Source organism: Eurosta solidaginis, chromosome 3 (genome assembly GCF_040869045.1).
Source record: "Eurosta solidaginis isolate ZX-2024a chromosome 3, ASM4086904v1, whole genome shotgun sequence".
Taxonomy (NCBI): Eukaryota; Metazoa; Arthropoda; class Insecta; order Diptera; family Tephritidae; genus Eurosta; species Eurosta solidaginis.
This window is the reverse complement of record NC_090321.1, coordinates 33,777,948-33,801,066: the sequence shown is the minus strand read 5'-3', so window position 1 is coordinate 33,801,066 and position 23,119 is coordinate 33,777,948. Positions and strand designations below refer to the sequence as shown.

Here is a 23,119-nt window from a genome sequence, read left to right as displayed (position 1 = left end):
TTAGACTAAATGTCGTTATGTGGCCCATTAGCTCAGTTGGTTAGAGCGTCGTGCTAATAACGCGAAGGTCGCGGGTTCGATCCCCTCATGGGCCAAACATTTTTTTAAATTATTATTACAATGTGCGCAGGAATGCCATCAAAAAATTGACCCGTATTACGATTTACATGAATTACTGTAAACCATTTTCACTCAAGCGATAACTATGCAACTGTCAAACTTTTTTTTAAAAATTATAATAAAGAATGGATCTAACGAGCACTATTTGCCGTCAGTTCAAATATGCCATTAATCCGATCCACCTTTCAAGAGCTATTGTGATATAAAAAATGAGTTTCGATCACGGATCGTAACACGTGTAACGGGCCCTGTGAAACTATTTCTAAACATTATAAGATGTTATGGATCTTACGAGTACTATTTGTCGCTAGTTCACATATGTATGCCATTAATTCGATCCATCATTTCAGAGATATTGTGATTTAAAAATAAGCTTCGATTACGGATCGTAAAACGTAATACGGGCACTATTTAGACCTTAATGTCTCTCCAAAAATATAGATGAGACGAAACCTGGAGTGTCCAAAAAAAGTGTTCTTTGAAATCAAGAATTTCTTATGATTTCGTACAGCTCGTGCTACATGTCTAGCCTCTGTTAGGCGAATAAAGAGTATGCTCCTATCCAGATGATTATTTTTTGAAATCCACTACTTGCATCAAAGAATGGGTAAGACTTCTGCACTAAATGCAAAGCCGTTGCATTTATAGAAAATTGTTTACTTTCTAGCCACTACAACCGTGGTATTATTTGCGCAAAAACCACCCAATGCCCGTCCTTCACCACCAACTTCAAAAAATCAGACATATAAATTCATTGATGGCAAAAAAAAATATGCGGTCTATCAAAACTTAACTTTAACATCTCTGGTTGACCTTGGAAACGTTTAGACAAATAAGAAATAGCCGTATGATCAAACCCGACAGACATGATTTCGACTTTCTCTATCTATTCACATGCCTCTTCTCTGGCTAACCCTTTTAATCCTCTCCCCTGTGCATTTTCTAGTTTACCTTAGTCGGCCCATTCAACTTCCCTATCCCTTTCATTCTTCCGTAGATCTTCCCGTTTCCTCTTACTCTTCCTGCTCTTATCCAAATCTAACTATCACTAATACTCTTAATCTTATCCTTATATTATTCTTACCCTTCCTTTAAACCTCTTTTTGCTAATTTCTCTCAAACTATTACCCTTATTCTTACTTTTACTCTCACTCTCCCTCTTAATCTTGGTCTCTTTACTTAACCCACTTCACTCCAACGTCCTCTACTTTTTCTTCCAATTGCCTCTGTTTTTTCATCAATTTTCTGTCATGTTTCCGTTTCCAATGCCTGAGATTTCGATTTTACTCTTTTCCGCACATAACATTGCTAAAAAGTAGCAAAATAGTACCAAAAGTACTGTAATGACCGGACTATGAGGAAATGAGGACTGTCAAATATTTGTTGTTGTACTACTTAAATCAGCTGCCTGGTTTTATTGCGTCATGAGCAGAAAGATAGAAAATATAGCCGCTCGGCCAACCACTGTTTATTGATACATACGAAGACTCTTTCCAGAGTAAGCCAATGGGGGAAAGAAGCGTGGACCTCCTTCAACTCTTTTGATTGTCTTTGGGATGTGAAACACTTTTAATATGTTGTACAAAGAAATATGTATATGAAGGGGTTGTGTAGTGCAACCGTTTCAAGGGGTTTCTAGCGCAGTTTATAGCTTCTCTAACCCAATTATCAAACTCACCTACCCGTGGCGAATCCTGTTTCTTAGCAGCCAAGGCTCTGGCGACCCCAAGATCTAAGAAATTAGGGGGTGGTGGCGGGATGACCAGAAGGTTCGATGTATATCCGGCAAAGTACGATCATCCCCAAAACCTTCGGAGAATTTCTTTATCGCTAGAACAACAACAAACAAATTCTTTATTGAGTGGTGCACTGAATTTGTTGATTTTGAGCACATTATAATTTTAATTGATATTTTAATATTCAAAATAATTTTTAAAATTTTCCATAAATAAAACCAATTTTTTGGAAAGAATTGAAATAAAATGTAAAATTGTTACTTAAAAAGATCCGCCGTACGTGAATACGCTACGAAGCTCCAAAACAGAAGTTGCCGATAATCACAATAAATACAAAATAGCAATAAAACTTTTTGGGTGTGCGACTTACGGACTGATTCTGAACGTTACCGGTAAATTTGTAACCGGAGTATTATGTCGCCGAAAATCGCGATTCTTGCCCAGGTAGTAACGCTGTTATCACGAAAAAACTCACCAGTGTCTTTGGCCAAAGAGGATAAATAAATAAGAGTCACCAGTCTGCTACGAGTGGCGAGTAACTTGCTGGAAATCATTGTTTACTATATAGTTTGGCAGCTTATTTTGAGGTTATGTTGCGAATAGAGTGGAAGGCAGTGGACTAGGCAGTCGAATGACATATAATGAAGGAATGGTGTTCGGAGTTTTTTCAAAGTTAAAAAAAATGACAAAAGCTTTAATATAAATAAAAATATTGTTTTAATAACAACAAAACGCCTTATATATTCTATATACATTGTTGCGGCGTTTTACCTGTTGCGGGTGATACGATCTTCAGTTGCTTTTGCGGTTGTTACCCTTACGATTAGGCGGTGTTATCCAATGAATAGACTAACGCGATCAAATGCTTTTGATTTACACTATTTAATTCAACTTTTATCAATGTACAAAGAATGGAATTTAGTTAATTTAATTGCGGCGGCACTAGTGGACTGTATAGCAGAAAGTATAATTTTTCAATAATAATAGAAATAGGGATAACACAAACGTCAAACACACAAGCTTGATGTGATTGAACGTTAACCCTTGCACGACTAACATATTATAGTTTATGATTTTAAGATATGCAAATTCGAACACAACATACCGCCGCCCTTGAACTATCTATGATAGGTTCAACAATATTAAAATTTTACATGGTACGAATAATAAATTACAGCATAAAAGTAAGTATACAATGCAAGAATCTCAAAAAATAATTAATTTGATTTCCATGAAAAGATGTATGAATCTATGAGCCTTCCGTGCACGACAGACACTCCTACGTCGGTAGTAGGCAAAGTTTCACAATCTGTCTAACGAGCTCTCCATTTGACGTCTTCAAAGTAACAACACGTACACGTCCGTCTGAACCGGGATGGCATTTTATGACTCTAGCCAGCGCCCACTTCGTCGGTGGGGTTGATTCGTTGGCTATAGCAACTACATCGCCTTCTACGAAATTATGTGAAGGGCGAAATCATTTTGATCGACGCTGTAAACTGACGAGATACTCGTCTCTCCAACGGCGCCAAAAATACTGTCTCGCAGCGGAAATTACCTGCCATCTCTGATAAATATTTCCACGGAACCCTTGACCCTCAGGTTCCGGGAGCGACTTGAGCGATTCACCAACGAGAAAATGCCCAGGAGTTAAGACTTGTAAGTCGCCAGCTGTTGTAGAATTGTCGCAAAGCGGCCGAGAATTTACGCAAGATTCAACGTCGGTCAATAGCGTGTTAAATTCCTCATAGGAAAGCAGAGTTTCGCCTAATACGCGCTTTAAGTGATATTTTATTCTCTATATGCCGGTTTCCCAATAACCTCCCATGTGCGGTGCAGATGGTGGATTGAAACGCCACTCGATGTTTGAGTCGGCGAAAAACGATTGCAACCTTTCGTCAGCCATACACTGCTGAAACGCGATTCGCAGCTCCTTCTCAGCACCCACGAAATTCGTACCGTTATCTGAAGACATGTGCTTACAGTAGCCTCTGCGGTTTATGAACCTCTTGAAAGCGTTGAGAAACGCTGGTGTCGTCAGGTCGCCAAAAATTCCAGATGCATAGCGCCTGTACACATGCATATAAAAGAACATATGTATCCCTTAGTGGCCTTTGCTCCTCTACCATGGGTGAATTTATACATGTACGGTCCTGCAAAATCCACAGCGGTTCGAGTAAAACAGCGAGCAAAGGTAGTACGTGTTTCAGGTAGATCTCCCATTGATTGCTTGCCGAGATTACGATTCAAAATAGTGCACTTAACGCATTTGTGATAAATGTTTCGTATCAAGCTTCGAGCCCCTATAACCCAATAGCGTCGTTGCAAAACTGTCTGCATGATGCGAGGCCCAGCGTGTAATGTATATTTGTGGATATCGTGGATGATCAACTTCGCAAGCGGAACGTTTTAGGGTAATATAATGGGATGTATGACGTCTGTCGACAATGCTACATTCTTCAACCTTCCTCCAACGCGTAGAACGTTTTTCTCATCTAAGTATGGCTGCAAACGCACGAGACAGCTACGCAGTGGAATGGGCTTTTTCGCACTGCAAAGAGAGATCTCGTTAGAAAAATAGAACGTTTGGGTATACCTGATTAAACGCAGCTCGGCTTCAGAGATCTCTTGGAAGGTGGGAGCCCCGACTCGTTTCGTAGCGTGGATTCGAGTGACAGCTCGGGCATTGTAAGCAAATCTTAAAACATATGCAACTATACGACGAAGCTTTGAAAACGACGAATACCTCGTCATAATTGACCAATGCTTGCTTGAACTCGTGACATGCGTGGTGACATTGTTTCTAATGCCCATCTCGGTTGTATGCTGCTCTGTTGACGTTTGATGCCAGAAAGATTCATCGCCTTTTAAGAACTCTGGACCGTTCCACCAAAGATGATGAGGCAGCAACTCCGATGGAGCCACTCCTCTGGAAGCACAATCTGCGGGATTCGACTCCGATCGAACATGGTTCCAACACTCAGCAGGCAGCACTTCTTGGATATCAGCAACTCGGTTTGCGATAAACGTCATCCATCTGCTGGGATGTGCCTGCAGCCACGCCAACGTAATCGTCGAGTCCGTCCATGCAAATATGGGATAACTCAAATCGTGCCAACTCTGTTGAATGTTCCGCACCAATTTAGCGGCAAGATGCGCACCGTATAGCTCCAATCGCGGCAGCGTGGTTGATTTGAGGGGGGCTACCTTACTATTTGATGATATCAATGCGACGGTAACCGTTCCGTCTTTTCTTACCGTCCGGGCGTATGCAACCGCAGCGTAAGCACGCTCGGATGCGTCAGAAAATAAGCGTAACTCCATGCTCGACTCAGTCGTCCCCACGCCCAGCCAACGGTTAACCCTTAAATTTGAAAGAATTTGCAACTCAGAGCGATGTTCCAACCACGTCATTGCAATAGCTTCGGGAATAACGTCGTCCCAAACGACTTTGTTGCCTTTGAAGGCTTGGTATCCCCTTGATCCATTGCAACCTTATGTATATGAAGTGTTGTGTGTGCACCAGATGTTGGCTCAAATGATAATTAGTGCTATTTTCGCCAGTGCCTCTGGTATTTCTGCTTCGATAATTATTATTATGTGCGGACAATTCGATATTCTTTATTGCAGTTTGAAGAATTTGAGCTACTATGGTTATTTATGTGTTGGCTCCGATGTCAAGAGATTACGCGCAGAGCAAGCAAAACTACTAAAACCTACAGAAGACGAAGTAAATCAGTATATGTACAGCGAGGAAGAGTTAACTGACCTATCGAGGTTTCAAGATCCTTCAAAGGCTCAAAAACCAACTTTGAGTTTAACGAAAGCTTTGCATTCAGGTGTGGTGCAGTGTATACAACTGCACATCTTTATAATGGGTGCGAGCAAAGAGTTTGAGCAAATTTATAATTATTACTGCCTACTCAAATCGCTACAAGTTATTTCGCAGACTTGTTTGATAGCTTTTGGTGGCGCTTTCAATGAACTAACACTAGCACTCGCCTTCAATACAGTACAATATTTGTTTTTAACAATTTCCGATATGTTTATGTATACCTACTTTGCTGAAATTTTGGGTCGTCATAGCGTACGTTGTGGCGAAGCATATTGGCGTTCTCAATGGATCAATCATTATATACTCATACGACAGGATATTTTAATTTTTTTAGAAAACAGCAAGCGTGCTATAAAATTTACCGCAGGCAATTTTTATGAAATGGATATTAAATCTTTGCAACGCCGCAGAGCAAGCAAAACTACTAAAACCTACAGAAGACGAAGTAGATCAGTATATGTACAGCGAGGAAGAAAGAATTTGCAACTCAGAGCGATGTTCCAACCACTTCATTGCAATAGCTTCGGGAATAACGTCGTCCCAACCGACTTTGTTGCGCCAAACCTCGTGGAACCATATTTTTGATTTAACTACTGCGGGAGAGAGAAGTCCCAGGGGATCGAAAAAGGTGCTTGCGTCCGACAAAAATGCTCTTTTTGTCATAGTTTTAGGGGAGTTTTTCAAATCAACGGTGAACGTGAGAAAATCTTCTTCTGTGTTCCACATTACACCCAAAGCGTGGATCTCTTTGCTGTCGACTAAATAGTGTGAAATATTTTCTGGCGTATACTACTGTTGAATTCTGCACAATTCGAAGCCCATTTACGTAGCTCGAACCCGCCTTCCTTTAATATGTATGTTACGTTTTTTTGCAAAATTAAAAGGTCGTGTTTTGATGACGTACCAGTAAGGAGATCATCCATATAAAAATCCTTTAAGATGACGCTGACAGCTTTCGGGCAGTCGATCGCCGACTGGTTTGCGGTTTCTTGCAGGGCCTTCACGGCTAAGTGGGACGCAGCGGCTACACCATAAGTTACACGTAACATGCGAAAATCTTGTACAGGTAAACATGGATCTTGGCGCCAAACAATACGTTGCAAGTCGATATGATCCTCAGAAACGCGTACTTGTCTGTACATTTTTGCTACATCCGCTGTTACAGCATATCGATGTGTTCTGAAACGCGTCAGAATAGAAAATAAATCCTGCTGCAATTGTGGACCGACGAGTAAAGCGTCTTTCAGAGAATTTCCGTTGGTGGTTTTAGCAGATGCGTTGAATACAATCCTCAACTTAGTTGTGACGCTCGACTCCTTAACGACAGGATGATGAGGCATATAAAAACATTGGTGAGTTGATTCCTTTGCAGCTTCCATGTGGTTCATGTCGATGAGTTCCTGCATGAACTCATTATAGCGCATACGAAGGTCATCATTACGAGCCAACCGTATTTCGATACGCAGTAGACTTCGCAAAGCAAATTCTCGGGAGTCACGTAAGGAAATGTTAGACCTTAGTGGTAGCTCTACAATGAATCGCCCGTCGGATGCTCTTCTATGCGTTCTTTCAAAAATCTCTTCACATTGACGTTCTTCAGCAGTGAGATGGTGCCTTTGAGGTCCTTCCTCTAATTCCCATAACCTGGTAAGGGCCTTATCCAATGCAGCGACTGTAGACAAGTCGTAGCGGTTTCAAATTCATCGACACAACCAAATAACGTCCAGTCGAACACGGTTCGTTGAGCCATGGGTGTACCAGGTGGTCCCCTCAGGAATTCGGGGTAAAGGAGCAGTTCCATAACGTCCATGCCGATGAGCATATCGATACGTTCAGGATCCATAAAGTGAGGATCGGCTAGAAATAGGCCTTGTACGTGTGACCACGATGCAACTGCTACTGATTGGGTTGGCAAGTCACTTGTAATTTTGGGTAGAATTAGCGCATTTACAGAGAAGCATAGATTAGAGCAATAAGAACATAGGGAAAGTAATACTTCGCCCCTTGAGCGACCTCCTTGCGAAGGACCTATTCCCGTAACGACTACTGCGGATGCCTTTCGAGGCAGCCCTAAACGTTGCACGCAAGCCTCGGTTACGAAAGAGGCATGTGACCCAGAGTCGAACAGCAAGCGAGCTGATTGCCAACTACCAGAGCAATCACGAACTTTGACCAGTGCGGTTGCCAACAGCACAGTTTTCTCCTTTCGGATCTGCGGATTGTCCACGGAATTTGAAGACGAAGAGGTCAATGCGGACGCGCGGCTTGTAGACGAATCAGCAGTAGCGGTATTTAGTTGCGATGCGGTGAAACGAGCGGTAGTTACAGCGGCTGCGGTGTTGGGCGTAGAAATAGCGTGATATAAAAGCGTGTGATGGCGTCGATGACAAAGCCTGCATCCAGATAAACTATTACATTTCGCTTTGTAATGACCTGGGCTCAGGCAATTAGTACACAAACCGGACTCCATAATAAATTTTAATTTCGCGCTTGAATCGAGATTTCGGAACTTTTCACAGCTATATACATTGTGCGGCCCCTTACAATGCGCACATTCTACGCTCTTTTGGTTTGGCATAGCGTGAAATGCATTTGCCGATTTGCCTACGGTGTTAGCCTTAGCTTTGATGGGTATTGGTGTGGTTGTTGAAGGAAGCATCGAGAGTGAGCGATACCTAACTTAAAGAAATGAGACCAGATTCTCGAATGTTGGCGTCTCATCGCTGACGATTGACAACTCCCACTGCTTTCGCGTCTCAAATTCAAGCTTGTTCACTACTTCGTATACGATCCAATCATCCCAAAATTCTACAGGGCGAAACGTATCTATTACCTCCTTAATCGACTCACCGGAGTCACTAGCTACGTTCTTCACGCTCGACATGGCTCTGAGATGCCCCTCCACTATTACACGCATTACCTTATAGCGCGTTTTTAGGAGCTCCCAAGCTTCTTCATAATTTGCGTCACATATTTGAAACCCATTTATAATTTTCAAGGCGTCACCTTTCAAACAGCTTCGGAGATAGTGGAGTTTTTGTCCAGCCGTCAATGCGGTGTTGCGATCAACCAGCGAAGAGAATGCGTCGAAAAATCCCATCCATTCCGTAGAGTTTCCGTAGAACGTAGGCAACTCCATTTTAGGGAAGCGTATTGCAGCAGACACTATCGTCGTTACCGCCGGCGTTGATTGTACCTCCTCGCGACACTTCTTCATTAGGTTAAGACTCGATAAGGCCATCGTATACCATGCCTCCGCTTGTATTCTGTTGTTTTCTTCTAGCTCAATGCTTTCGGTTCCGCACGAGATTTCAACCGCATCCTGTGCAGTATTAAAACGGACCCACTGCTCATTAAGTAGTTGTAGGTAGCTTTTCACATTTTCGGCATCCGTTGTAAGCGATTCATCAGCAGCCTTCGTCATATACCGCTTGATGGCATGGAGTGCGGAATCGCGAGTTTTGACGGCGCTTGACATTTTGCAATTTATTAGTTTTATGAAAAGGTTATTATTTTGTAAATTTTTCCTTGAAAATGAATGTACGAATGTTTATATAGTATGTAAGGATATCTATGCTGTAATTTTGTTTGTTACTGTTGCAGATGGCAAATCAAGGTTAGTATAGATTATGAAAAAAACATACGAACGACGTGTGTAGAGAAAATTCGTAGAGGGTAAATGAAAGTTACGGCGGTTTTGCAAATATATAATTTTTCGTATTGCAATATGTGTATGTATATTTAGATTTTATGCAATTATGAATTTTTGAAATATATAAATATATTTGCGATTTTATTCTTGCACACTGGTGAATTATGCGATTCAGTTCGATGGACCAAAAAATGTTGCGGCGTTTTACCTGTTGCGGGTGATACGATCTTCAGTTGATTTTGCGGTTGTTACCCTTACGATTAGGCGGTGTTATCCAATGAATAGACTAACGTGATCAAATGCTTTTGATTTATACTATTTAATTCAACTTTAATCAATGTACAAAGAATGGAATTTAGTTAGTTTAATTGCGGCGGCACTAGTGGACTGTATAGCAGAAAGTATAAGTTTTCAATAATAATAGAAATAGGGATAACACAAACGTCAAACACACAAGCTTGATGTGATTGAACGTTAACCCTTGCACGACTAACATATTATAGTTTATGATTTTAAGATATGCAAATTCGAACACAACATACCGCCGCCCTTGAACTATCTATGATAGGTTCAACAATATTAAAATTTTACATGGTACGAATAATAAATTACAGCATAAAAGTAAGTATACAATGCAAGAATCTCAAAAAATAATTAATTAGATTTCCATGAAAAGATGTATGAATCTATGAGCCTTCCGTGCACGACAGACACTCCTACGTCGGTAGTAGGCAAAGTTTCACAATCTGTCTAACGAGCTCTCCATTTGACGTCTTCAAAGTAACAACACGTACACGTCCGTCTGAACCGGGATGGCATTTTATGACTCTAGCCAGCGCCCACTTCGTCGGTGGGGTTGATTCGTTGGCTAGAGCAACTACATCGCCTTCTACGAAATTATGTGAAGGGCGAAATCATTTTGATCGACGCTGTAAACTGACGAGATACTCGTCTCTCCAACGGCGCCAAAAATACTGTCTCGCAGCGGAAATTACCTGCCATCTCTGATAAATATTTCCACGGAACCCTTGACCCTCAGGTTCCGGGAGCGACTTGAGCGATTCACCAACGAGAAAATGCCCAGGAGTTAAGACTTGTAAGTCGCCAGCTGTTGTAGAATTGTCGCAAAGCGGCCGAGAATTTACGCAAGATTCAACGTCGGTCAATAGCGTGTTAAATTCCTCATAGGAAAGCAGAGTTTCGCCTAATACGCGCTTTAAGTGATATTTTATTCTCTATATGCCGGTTTCCCAATAACCTCCCATGTGCGGTGCAGATGGTGGATTGAAACGCCACTCGATGTTTGAGTCGGCGAAAAACGATTGCAACCTTTCGTCAGCCATACACTGCTGAAACGCGATTCGCAGCTCCTTCTCAGCACCCACGAAATTCGTACCGTTATCTGAAGACATGTGCTTACAGTAGCCTCTGCGGTTTATGAACCTCTTGAAAGCGTTGAGAAACGCTGGTGTCGTCAGGTCGCCAAAAATTCCAGATGCATAGCGCCTGTACACATGCATATAAAAGAACATATGTATCCCTTAGTGGCCTTTGCTCCTCTACCATGGGTGAATTTATACATGTACGGTCCTGCAAAATCCACAGCGGTTCGAGTAAAACAGCGAGCAAAGGTAGTACGTGTTTCAGGTAGATCTCCCATTGATTGCTTGCCGAGATTACGATTCAAAATAGTGCACTTAACGCATTTGTGATAAATGTTTCGTATCAAGCTTCGAGCCCCTATAACCCAATAGCGTCGTTGCAAAACTGTCTGCATGATGCGAGACCCAGCGTGTAATGTATATTTGTGGATATCGTGGATGATCAACTTCGCAAGCGGAACGTTTTAGGGTAATATAATGGGATGTATGACGTCTGTCAACAATGCTACATTCTTCAACCTTCCTCCAACGCGTAGAACGTTTTTCTCATCTAAGTATGGCTGCAAACGCACGAGACAGCTACGCAGTGGAATGGGCTTTTTCGCACTGCAAAGAGAGATCTCGTTAGAAAAATAGAACGTTTGGGTATACCTGATTAAACGCAGCTCGGCTTCAGAGATCTCTTGGAAGGTGGGAGCCCCGACTCGTTTCGTAGCGTGGATTCGAGTGACAGCTCGGGCATTATAAGCAAATCTTAAAACATATGCAACTATACGACGAAGCTTTGAAAACGACGAATACCTCGTCATAATTGACCAATGCTTGCTTGAACTCGTGACATGCGTGGTGACATTGTTTCTAATGCCCATCTCGGTTGTATGCTGCTCTGTTGACGTTTGATGCCAGAAAGATTCATCGCCTTTTAAGAACTCTGGACCGTTCCACCAAAGATGATGAGGCAGCAACTCCGATGGAGCCACTCCTCTGGAAGCACAATCTGCGGGATTCGACTCCGATCGAACATGGTTCCAACACTCAGCAGGCAGCACTTCTTGGATATCAGCAACTCGGTTTGCGATAAACGTCATCCATCTGCTGGGATGTGCCTGCAGCCACGCCAACGTAATCGTCGAGTCCGTTCATGCAAATATGGGATAACTCAAATCGTGCCAACTCTGTTGAATGTTCCGCACCAATTTAGCGGCAAGATGCGCACCGTATAGCTCCAATCGCGGCAGCGTGGTTGATTTGAGGGGGGATACCTTACTATTTGATGATATCAATGCGACGGTAACCGTTCCGTCTTTTCTTACCGTCCGGGCGTATGCAACCGCAGCGTAAGCACGCTCGGATGCGTCAGAAAATAAGCGTAACTCCATGCTCGACTCAGTCGTCCCCACGCCCAGCCAACGGTTAACCCTTAAATTTGAAAGAATTTGCAACTCAGAGCGATGTTCCAACCACGTCATTGCAATAGCTTCGGGAATAACGTCGTCCCAAACGACTTTGTTGCCTTTGAAGGCTTGGTATCCCCTTGATCCATTGCAACCTTATGTATATGAAGTGTTGTGTGTGCACCAGATGTTGGCTCAAATGATAATTAGTGCTATTTTCGCCAGTGCCTCTGGTATTTCTGCTTCGATAATTATTATTATGTGCGGACAATTCGATATTCTTTATTGCAGTTTGAAGAATTTGAGCTACTATGGTTATTTATGTGTTGGCTCCGATGTCAAGAGATTACGCGCAGAGCAAGCAAAACTACTAAAACCTACAGAAGACGAAGTAAATCAGTATATGTACAGCGAGGAAGAGTTAACTGACCTATCGAGGTTTCAAGATCCTTCAAAGGCTCAAAAACCAACTTTGAGTTTAACGAAAGCTTTGCATTCAGGTGTGGTGCAGTGTATACAACTGCACATCTTTATAATGGGTGCGAGCAAAGAGTTTGAGCAAATTTATAATTATTACTGCCTACTCAAATCGCTACAAGTTATTTCGCAGACTTGTTTGATAGCTTTTGGTGGCGCTTTCAATGAACTAACACTAGCACTTGCCTTCAATACAGTACAATATTTGTTTTTAACAATTTCCGATATGTTTATGTATACCTACTTTGCTGAAATTTTGGGTCGTCATAGCGTACGTTGTGGCGAAGCATATTGGCGTTCTCAATGGATCAATCATTATATACTCATACGACAGGATATTTTAATTTTTTTAGAAAACAGCAAGCGTGCTATAAAATTTACCGCAGGCAATTTTTATGAAATGGATATTAAATCTTTGCAACGCCGCAGAGCAAGCAAAACTACTAAAACCTACAGAAGACGAAGTAGATCAGTATATGTACAGCGAGGAAGAAAGAATTTGCAACTCAGAGCGATGTTCCAACCACTTCATTGCAATAGCTTCGGGAATAACGTCGTCCCAACCGACTTTGTTGCGCCAAACCTCGTGGAACCATATTTTTGATTTAACTACTGCGGGAGAGAGAAGTCCCAGGGGATCGAAAAAGGTGCTTGCGTCCGACAAAAATGCTCTTTTTGTCATAGTTTTAGGGGAGTTTTTCAAATCAACGGTGAACGTGAGAAAATCTTCCTCTGTGTTCCACATTACACCCAAAGCGTGGATCTCTTTGCTGTCGACTAAATAGTGTGAAATATTTTCTGGCGTATACTACTGTTGAATTCTACACAATTCGAAGCCCATTTACGTAGCTCGAACCCGCCTTCCTGTAATATGTATGTTACGTTTTTTTGCAAAATTAAAAGGTCGTGTTTTGATGACGTACCAGTAAGGAGATCATCCATATAAAAATCCTTTAAGATGACGCTGACAGCTTTCGGGCAGTCGATCGCCGACTGGTTTGCGGTTTCTTGCAGGGCCTTCACGGCTAAGTGGGACGCAGCGGCTACACCATAAGTTACACGTAACATGCGAAAATCTTGTACAGGTAAACATGGATCTTGGCGCCAAACAATACGTTGCAAGTCGATATGATCCTCAGAAACGCGTACTTGTCTGTACATTTTTGCTACATCCGCTGTTACAGCATATCGATGTGTTCTGAAACGCGTCAGAATAGAAAATAAATCCTGCTGCAATTGTGGACCGACGAGTAAAGCGTCTTTCAGAGAATTTCCGTTGGTGGTTTTAGCAGATGCGTTGAATACAATCCTCAACTTAGTTGTGACGCTCGACTCCTTAACGACAGGATGATGAGGCATATAAAAACATTGGTGAGTTGATTCCTTTGCAGCTTCCATGTGGTTCATGTCGATGAGTTCCTGCATGAACTCATTATAGCGCATACGAAGGTCATCATCACGAGCCAACCGTATTTCGATACGCAGTAGACTTCGCAAAGCAAATTCTCGGGAGTCACGTAAGGAAATGTTAGACCTTAGTGGTAGCTCTACAATGAATCGCCCGTCGGATGCTCTTCTATGCGTTCTTTCAAAAATCTCTTCACATTGACGTTCTTCAGCAGTGAGATGGTGCCTTTGAGGTCCTTCCTCTAATTCCCATAACCTGGTAAGGGCCTTATCCAATGCAGCGACTGTAGACAAGTCGTAGCGGTTTCAAGTTCATCGACACAACCAAATAACGTCCAGTCGAACACGGTTCGTTGAGCCATGGGTGTACCAGGTGGTCCCCTCAGGAATTCGGGGTAAAGGAGCAGTTCCATAACGTCCAGGATCCATAAAGTGAGGATCGGCTAGAAATAGGCCTTGTACGTGTGACCACGATGCAACTGCTACTGATTGGGTTGGCAAGTCACTTGTAATTTTGGGTAGAATTAGCGCATTTACAGAGAAGCATAGATTAGAGCAATAAGAAGATAGGGAAAGTAATACTTCGCCCCTTGAGCGACCTCCTTGCGAAGGACCTATTCCCGTAACGACTACTGCGGATGCCTTTCGAGGCAGCCCTAAACGTTGCACGCAAGCCTCGGTTACGAAAGAGGCATGTGACCCAGAGTCGAACAGCAAGCGAGCTGATTGCCAACTACCAGAGCAATCACGAACTTTGACCAGTGCGGTTGCCAACAGCACAGTTTTCTCCTTTCGGATCTGCGGATTGTCCACGGAATTTGAAGACGAAGAGGTCAATGCGGACGCGCGGCTTGTAGACGAATCAGCAGTAGCGGTATTTAGTTGCGATGCGGTGAAACGAGCGGTAGTTACAGCGGCTGCGGTGTTGGGCGTAGAAATAGCGTGATATAAAAGCGTGTGATGGCGTCGATGACAAAGCCTGCATCCAGATAAACTATTACATTTCGCTTTGTAATGACCTGGGCTCAGGCAATTAGTACACAAACCGGACTCCATAATAAATTTTGATTTCGCGCTTGAATCGAGATTTCGGAACTTTTCACAGCTATATACCTTGTGCGGCCCCTTACAATGCGCACATTCTACGCTCTTTTGGTTTGGCATAGCGTGAAATGCATTTGCCGATTTGCCTACGGTGTTAGCCTTAGCTTTGATGGGTATTGGTGTGGTTGTTGAAGGAAGCATCGAGAGTGAGCGATACCTAACTTAAAGAAATGAGACCAGATTCTCGAATGTTGGCGTCTCATCGCTGACGATTGACAACTCCCACTGCTTTCGCGTCTCAAATGCAAGCTTGTTCACTACTTCGTATACGATCCAATCATCCCAAAATTCTACAGGGCGCCCTAAAGCCTTAAGCTCGCGTATGTGTTGCTGAAACGTATCTATTACCTCCTTAATCGACTCACCGGAGTCACTAGCTACCTTCTTCACGCTCGACATGGCTCTGAGATGCCCCTCCACTATTACACGCATTACCTTATAGCGCGTTTTTAGGAGCTCCCAAGCTTCTTCATAATTTGCGTCACATATTTGAAACCCATTTATAATTTTCAAGGCGTCACCTTTCAAACAGCTTCGGAGATAGTGGAGTTTTTGTCCAGCCGTCAATGCGGTGTTGCGATCAACCAGCGAAGAGAATGCGTCGAAAAATCCCATCCATTCCGTAGAGTTTCCGTAGAACGTAGGCAACTCCATTTTAGGGAAGCGTATTGCAGCAGACACTATCGTCGTTACCGCCGGCGTTGATTGTACCTCCTCGCGACACTTCTTCATTAGGTTAAGACTCGATAAGGCCATCATATACCATGCCTCCGCTTGTATTCTGTTGTTTTCTTCTAGCTCAATGCTTTCGGTTCCGCACGAGATTTCAACCGCATCCTGTGCAGTATTAAAACGGACCCACTGCTCATTAAGTAGTTGTAGGTAGCTTTTCACATTTTCGGCATCCGTTGTAAGCGATTCATCAGCAGCCTTCATCATATACTGCTTGATGGCATGGAGTGCGGAATCGCGAGTTTTGACGGCGCTTGACATTTTGCAATTTATTAGTTTTATGAAAAGGTTATTATTTTGTAAATTTTTCCTTGAAAATGAATGTACGAATGTTTATATAGTATGTAAGGATATCTATGCTGTAATTTTGTTTGTTACTGTTGCAGATGGCAAATCAAGGTTAGTATAGATTATGAAAAAAACATACGAACGACGTGTGTAGAGAAAATTCGTAGAGGGTAAATGAAAGTTACGGCGGTTTTGCAAATATATAATTTTTCGTATTGCAATATGTGTATGTATATTTAGATTTTATGCAATTATGAATTTTTGAAATATATAAATATATTTGCGATTTTATTCTTGCACACTGGTGAATTATGCGATTCAGTTCGATGGACCAAAAAATGTTGCGGCGTTTTACCTGTTGCGGGTGATACGATCTTCAGTTGATTTTGCGGTTGTTACCCTTACGATTAGGCGGTGTTATCCAATGAATAGACTAACGTGATCAAATGCTTTTGATTTATATTATTTAATTCAACTTTAATCAATGTACAAAGAATGGAATTTAGTTAGTTTAATTGCGGCGGCACTAGTGGACTGTATAGCAGAAAGTATAAGTTTTCAATAATAATAGAAATAGGGATAACACAAACGTCAAACACACAAGCTTGATGTGATTGAACGTTAACCCTTGCACGACTAACATATTATAGTTTATGATTTTAAGATATGCAAATTCGAACACAACATACCGCCGCCCTTGAACTATCTATGATAGGTTCAACAATATTAAAATTTTACATGGTACGAATAATAAATTACAGCATAAAAGTAAGTATACAATGCAAGAATCTCAAAAAATAATTAATTTGATTTCCATGAAAAGATGTATGAATCTATGAGCCTTCCGTGCACGACAGACACTCCTACGTCGGTAGTAGGCAAAGTTTCACAATCTGTCTAACGAGCTCTCCATTTGACGTCTTCAAAGTAACAACACGTAGACGTCCGTCTGAACCGGGATGGCATTTTATGACTCTAGCCAGCGCCCACTTCGTCGGTGGGGTTGATTCGTTGGCTATAGCAACTACATCGCCTTCTACGAAATTATGTGAAGGGCGAAATCATTTTGATCGACGCTGTAAACTGACGAGATACTCGTCTCTCCAACGGCGCCAAAAATACTGTCTCGCAGCGGAAATTACCTGCCATCTCTGATAAATATTTCCACGGAACCCTTGACCCTCAGGTTCCGGGAGCGACTTGAGCGATTCACCAACGAGAAAATGCCCAGGAGTTAAGACTTGTAAGTCGCCAGCTGTTGTAGAATTGTCGCAAAGCGGCCGAGAATTTACGCAAGATTCAACGTCGGTCAATAGCGTGTTAAATTCCTCATAGGAAAGCAGAGTTTCGCCTAATACGCGCTTTAAGTGATATTTTATTCTCTATATGCCGGTTTCCCAATAACCTCCCATGTGCGGTGCAGATGGTGGATTGAAACGCCACTCGATGTTTGAGTCGGCGAAAAACGATTGCAACCTTTCGTCAGCCATACACTGCTGAAACGCGATTCGCAGCTCCTTCTCAGCACCCACGAAATTCGTACCGTTATCTGAAGACATGTGCTTACAGTAGCCTCTGCGGTTTATGAACCTCTTGAAAGCGTTGAGAAACGCTGGTGTCGTCAGGTCGCCAAAAATTCCAGATGCATAGCGCCTGTACACATGCATATAAAAGAACATATGTATCCCTTAGTGGCCTTTGCTCCTCTACCATGGGTGAATTTATACATGTACGGTCCTGCAAAATCCACAGCGGTTCGAGTAAAACAGCGAGCAAAGGTAGTACGTGTTTCAGGTAGATCTCCCATTGATTGCTTGCCGAGATTACGATTCAAAATAGTGCACTTAACGCATTTATGATAAATGTTTCGTATCAAGCTTCGAGCCCCTATAACCCAATAGCGTCGTTGCAAAACTGTCTGCATGATGCGAGGCCCAGCGTGTAATGTATATTTGTGGATATCGTGGATGATCAACTTCGCAAGCGGAACGTTTTAGGGTAATATAATGGGATGTATGACGTCTGTCGACAATGCTACATTCTTCAACCTTCCTCCAACGCGTAGAACGTTTTTCTCATCTAAGTATGGCTGCAAACGCACGAGACAGCTACGCAGTGGAATGGGCTTTTTCGCACTGCAAAGAGAGATCTCGTTAGAAAAATAGAACGTTTGGGTATACCTGATTAAACGCAGCTCGGCTTCAGAGATCTCTTGGAAGGTGGGAGCCCCGACTCGTTTCGTAGCGTGGATTCGAGTGACAGCTCGGGCATTGTAAGCAAATCTTAAAACATATGCAACTATACGACGAAGCTTTGAAAACGACGAATACCTCGTCATAATTGACCAATGCTTGCTTGAACTCGTGACATGCGTGGCGACATTGTTTCTAATGCCCATCTCGGTTGTATGCTGCTCTGTTGACGTTTGATGCCAGAAAGATTCATCGCCTTTTAAGAACTCTGGACCGTTCCACCAAAGATGATGAGGCAGCAACTCCGATGGAGCCACTCCTCTGGAAGCACAATCTGCGGGATTCGACTCCGATCGAACATGGTTCCAACACTCAGCAGGCAGCACTTCTTGGATATCAGCAACTCGGTTTGCGATAAACGTCATCCATCTGCTGGGATGTGCCTGCAGCCACGCCAACGTAATCGTCGAGTCCGTTCATGCAAATATGGGATAACTCAAATCGTGCCAACTCTGTTGAATGTTCCGCACCAATTTAGCGGCAAGATGCGCACCGTATAGCTCCAATCGCGGCAGCGTGGTTGATTTGAGGGGGGATACCTTACTATTTGATGATATCAATGCGACGGTAACCGTTCCGTCTTTTCTTACCGTCCGGGCGTATGCAACCGCAGCGTAAGCACGCTCGGATGCGTCAGAAAATAAGCGTAACTCCATGCTCGACTCAGTCGTCCCCACGCCCAGCCAACGGTTAACCCTTAAATTTTAAAGAATTTGCAACTCAGAGCGATGTTCCAACCACGTCATTGCAATAGCTTCGGGAATAACGTCGTCCCAAACGACTTTGTTGCCTTTGAAGGCTTGGTATCCCCTTGATCCATTGCAACCTTATGTATATGAAGTGTTGTGTGTGCACCAGATGTTGGCTCAAATGATAATTAGTGCTATTTTCGCCAGTGCCTCTGGTATTTCTGCTTCGATAATTATTATTATGTGCGGACAATTCGATATTCTTTATTGCAGTTTGAAGAATTTGAGCTACTATGGTTATTTATGTGTTGGCTCCGATGTCAAGAGATTACGCGCAGAGCAAGCAAAACTACTAAAACCTACAGAAGACGAAGTAAATCAGTATATGTACAGCGAGGAAGAGTTAACTGACCTATCGAGGTTTCAAGATCCTTCAAAGGCTCAAAAACCAACTTTGAGTTTAACGAAAGCTTTGCATTCAGGTGTGGTGCAGTGTATACAACTGCACATCTTTATAATGGGTGCGAGCAAAGAGTTTGAGCAAATTTATAATTATTACTGCCTACTCAAATCGCTACAAGTTATTTCGCAGACTTGTTTGATAGCTTTTGGTGGCGCTTTCAATGAACTAACACTAGCACTCGCCTTCAATACAGTACAATATTTGTTTTTAACAATTTCCGATATGTTTATGTATACCTACTTTGCTGAAATTTTGGGTCGTCATAGCGTACGTTGTGGCGAAGCATATTGGCGTTCTCAATGGATCAATCATTATATACTCATACGACAGGATATTTTAATTTTTTTAGAAAACAGCAAGCGTGCTATAAAATTTACCGCAGGCAATTTTTATGAAATGGATATTAAATCTTTGCAACGCCGCAGAGCAAGCAAAACTACTAAAACCTACAGAAGACGAAGTAGATCAGTATATGTACAGCGAGGAAGAAAGAATTTGCAACTCAGAGCGATGTTCCAACCACTTCATTGCAATAGCTTCGGGAATAACGTCGTCCCAACCGACTTTGTTGCGCCAAACCTCGTGGAACCATATTTTTGATTTAACTACTGCGGGAGAGAGAAGTCCCAGGGGATCGAAAAAGGTGCTTGCGTCCGACAAAAATGCTCTTTTTGTCATAGTTTTAGGGGAGTTTTTCAAATCAACGGTGAACGTGAGAAAATCTTCCTCTGTGTTCCACATTACACCCAAAGCGTGGATCTCTTTGCTGTCGACTAAATAGTGTGAAATATTTTCTGGCGTATACTACTGTTGAATTCTGCACAATTCGAAGCCCATTTACGTAGCTCGAACCCGCCTTCCTTTAATATGTATGTTACGTTTTTTTGCAAAATTAAAAGGTCGTGTTTTGATGACGTACCAGTAAGGAGATCATCCATATAAAAATCCTTTAAGATGACGCTGACAGCTTTCGGGCAGTCGATCGCCGACTGGTTTGCGGTTTCTTGCAGGGCCTTCACGGCTAAGTGGGACGCAGCGGCTACACCATAAGTTACACGTAACATGCGAAAATCTTGTACAGGTAAACATGGATCTTGGCGCCAAACAATACGTTGCAAGTCGATATGATCCTCAGAAACGCGTACTTGTCTGTACATTTTTGCTACATCCGCTGTTACAGCATATCGATGTGTTCTGAAACGCGTCAGAATAGAAAATAAATCCTGCTGCAATTGTGGACCGACGAGTAAAGCGTCTTTCAGAGAATTTCCGTTGGTGGTTTTAGCAGATGCGTTGAATACAATCCTCAACTTAGTTGTGACGCTCGACTCCTTAACGACAGGATGATGAGGCATATAAAAACATTGGTGAGTTGATTCCTTTGCAGCTTCCATGTGGTTCATGTCGATGAGTTCCTGCATGAACTCATTATAGCGCATACGAAGGTCATCATCACGAGCCAACCGTATTTCGATACGCAGTAGACTTCGCAAAGCAAATTCTCGGGAGTCACGTAAGGAAATGTTAGACCTTAGTGGTAGCTCTACAATGAATCGCCCGTCGGATGCTCTTCTATGCGTTCTTTCAAAAATCTCTTCACATTGACGTTCTTCAGCAGTGAGATGGTGCCTTTGAGGTCCTTCCTCTAATTCCCATAACCTGGTAAGGGCCTTATCCAATGCAGCGACTGTAGACAAGTCGTAGCGGTTTCAAATTCATCGACACAACCAAATAACGTCCAGTCGAACACGGTTCGTTGAGCCATGGGTGTACCAGGTGGTCCCCTCAGGAATTCGGGGTAAAGGAGCAGTTCCATAACGTCCATGCCGATGAGCATATCGATACGTTCAGGATCCATAAAGTGAGGATCGGCTAGAAATAGGCCTTGTACGTGTGACCACGATGCAACTGCTACTGATTGGGTTGGCAAGTCACTTGTAATTTTGGGTAGAATTAGCGCATTTACAGAGAAGCATAGATTAGAGCAATAAGAAGATAGGGAAAGTAATACTTCGCCCCTTGAGCGACCTCCTTGCGAAGGACCTATTCCCGTAACGACTACTGCGGATGCCTTTCGAGGCAGCCCTAAACGTTGCACGCAAGCCTCGGTTACGAAAGAGGCATGTGACCCAGAGTCGAACAGCAAGCGAGCTGATTGCCAACTACCAGAGCAATCACGAACTTTGACCAGTGCGGTTGCCAACAGCACAGTTTTCTCCTTTCGGATCTGCGGATTGTCCACGGAATTTGAAGACGAAGAGGTCAATGCGGACGCGCGGCTTGTAGACGAATCAGCAGTAGCGGTATTTAGTTGCGATGCGGTGAAACGAGCGGTAGTTACAGCGGCTGCGGTGTTGGGCGTAGAAATAGCGTGATATAAAAGCGTGTGATGGCGTCGATGACAAAGCCTGCATCCAGATAAACTATTACATTTCGCTTTGTAATGACCTGGGCTCAGGCAATTAGTACACAAACCGAACTCCATAATAAATTTTGATTTCGCGCTTGAATCGAGATTTCGGAACTTTTCACAGCTATATACCTTGTGCGGCCCCTTACAATGCGCACATTCTACGCTCTTTTGGTTTGGCATAGCGTGAAATGCATTTGCCGATTTGCCTACGGTGTTAGCCTTAGCTTTGATGGGTATTGGTGTGGTTGTTGAAGGAAGCATCGAGAGTGAGCGATACCTAACTTAAAGAAATGAGACCAGATTCTCGAATGTTGGCGTCTCATCGCTGACGATTGACAACTCCCACTGCTTTCGCGTCTCAAATGCAAGCTTGTTCACTACTTCGTATACGATCCAATCATCCCAAAATTCTACAGGGCGCCCTAAAGCCTTAAGCTCGCGTATGTGTTGCTGAAACGTATCTATTACCTCCTTAATCGACTCACCGGAGTCACTAGCTACCTTCTTCACGCTCGACATGGCTCTGAAATGCCCCTCCACTATTACACGCATTACCTTATAGCGCGTTTTTAGGAGCTCCCAAGCTTCTTCATAATTTGCGTCACATATTTGAAACCCATTTATAATTTTCAAGGCGTCACCTTTCAAACAGCTTCGGAGATAGTGGAGTTTTTGTCCAGCCGTCAATGCGGTGTTGCGATCAACCAGCGAAGAGAATGCGTCGAAAAATCCCATCCATTCCGTAGAGTTTCCGTAGAACGTAGGCAACTCCATTTTAGGGAAGCGTATTGCAGCAGACACTATCGTCGTTACCGCCGGCGTTGATTGTACCTCCTCGCGACACTTCTTCATTAGGTTAAGACTCGATAAGGCCATCGTATACCATGCCTTCGCTTGTATTCTGTTGTTTTCTTCTAGCTCAATGCTTTCGGTTCCGCACGAGATTTCAACCGCATCCTGTGCAGTATTAAAACGGACCCACTGCTCATTAAGTAGTTGTAGGTAGCTTTTCACATTTTCGGCATCCGTTGTAAGCGATTCATCAGCAGCCTTCGTCATATACCGCTTGATGGCATGGAGTGCGGAATCGCGAGTTTTGACGGCGCTTGACATTTTGCAATTTATTAGTTTTATGAAAAGGTTATTATTTTGTAAATTTTTCCTTGAAAATGAAT

The 23,119-nt window shown here is 42.9% G+C and overlaps 2 protein-coding genes and 1 non-coding gene across 9 annotated transcripts in view; 2 read left to right on the top strand and 1 right to left on the bottom strand.

The window, feature by feature from the left end:
- ATP8A (ATPase phospholipid transporting 8A1) overlaps positions 1-23,119 on the bottom strand; it is a 329,156-nt gene that overhangs the window by 246,221 nt on the left and 59,816 nt on the right. The gene's annotated exons all lie outside the window — the stretch shown is intronic.
- TRNAI-AAU (transfer RNA isoleucine (anticodon AAU)) lies at positions 22-95 on the top strand. The gene has a single exon. It is a non-coding gene; the product is annotated as a tRNA-Ile (tRNA).
- On the top strand, positions 16,226-20,131 carry LOC137247253 (putative odorant receptor 85e). The gene is made up of 2 exons (XM_067778360.1): positions 16,226-16,238; positions 19,104-20,131. Exons 1-2 carry the CDS (start codon positions 16,226-16,228, stop codon positions 20,129-20,131), a joined length of 1,041 nt encoding a protein of 346 aa, XP_067634461.1.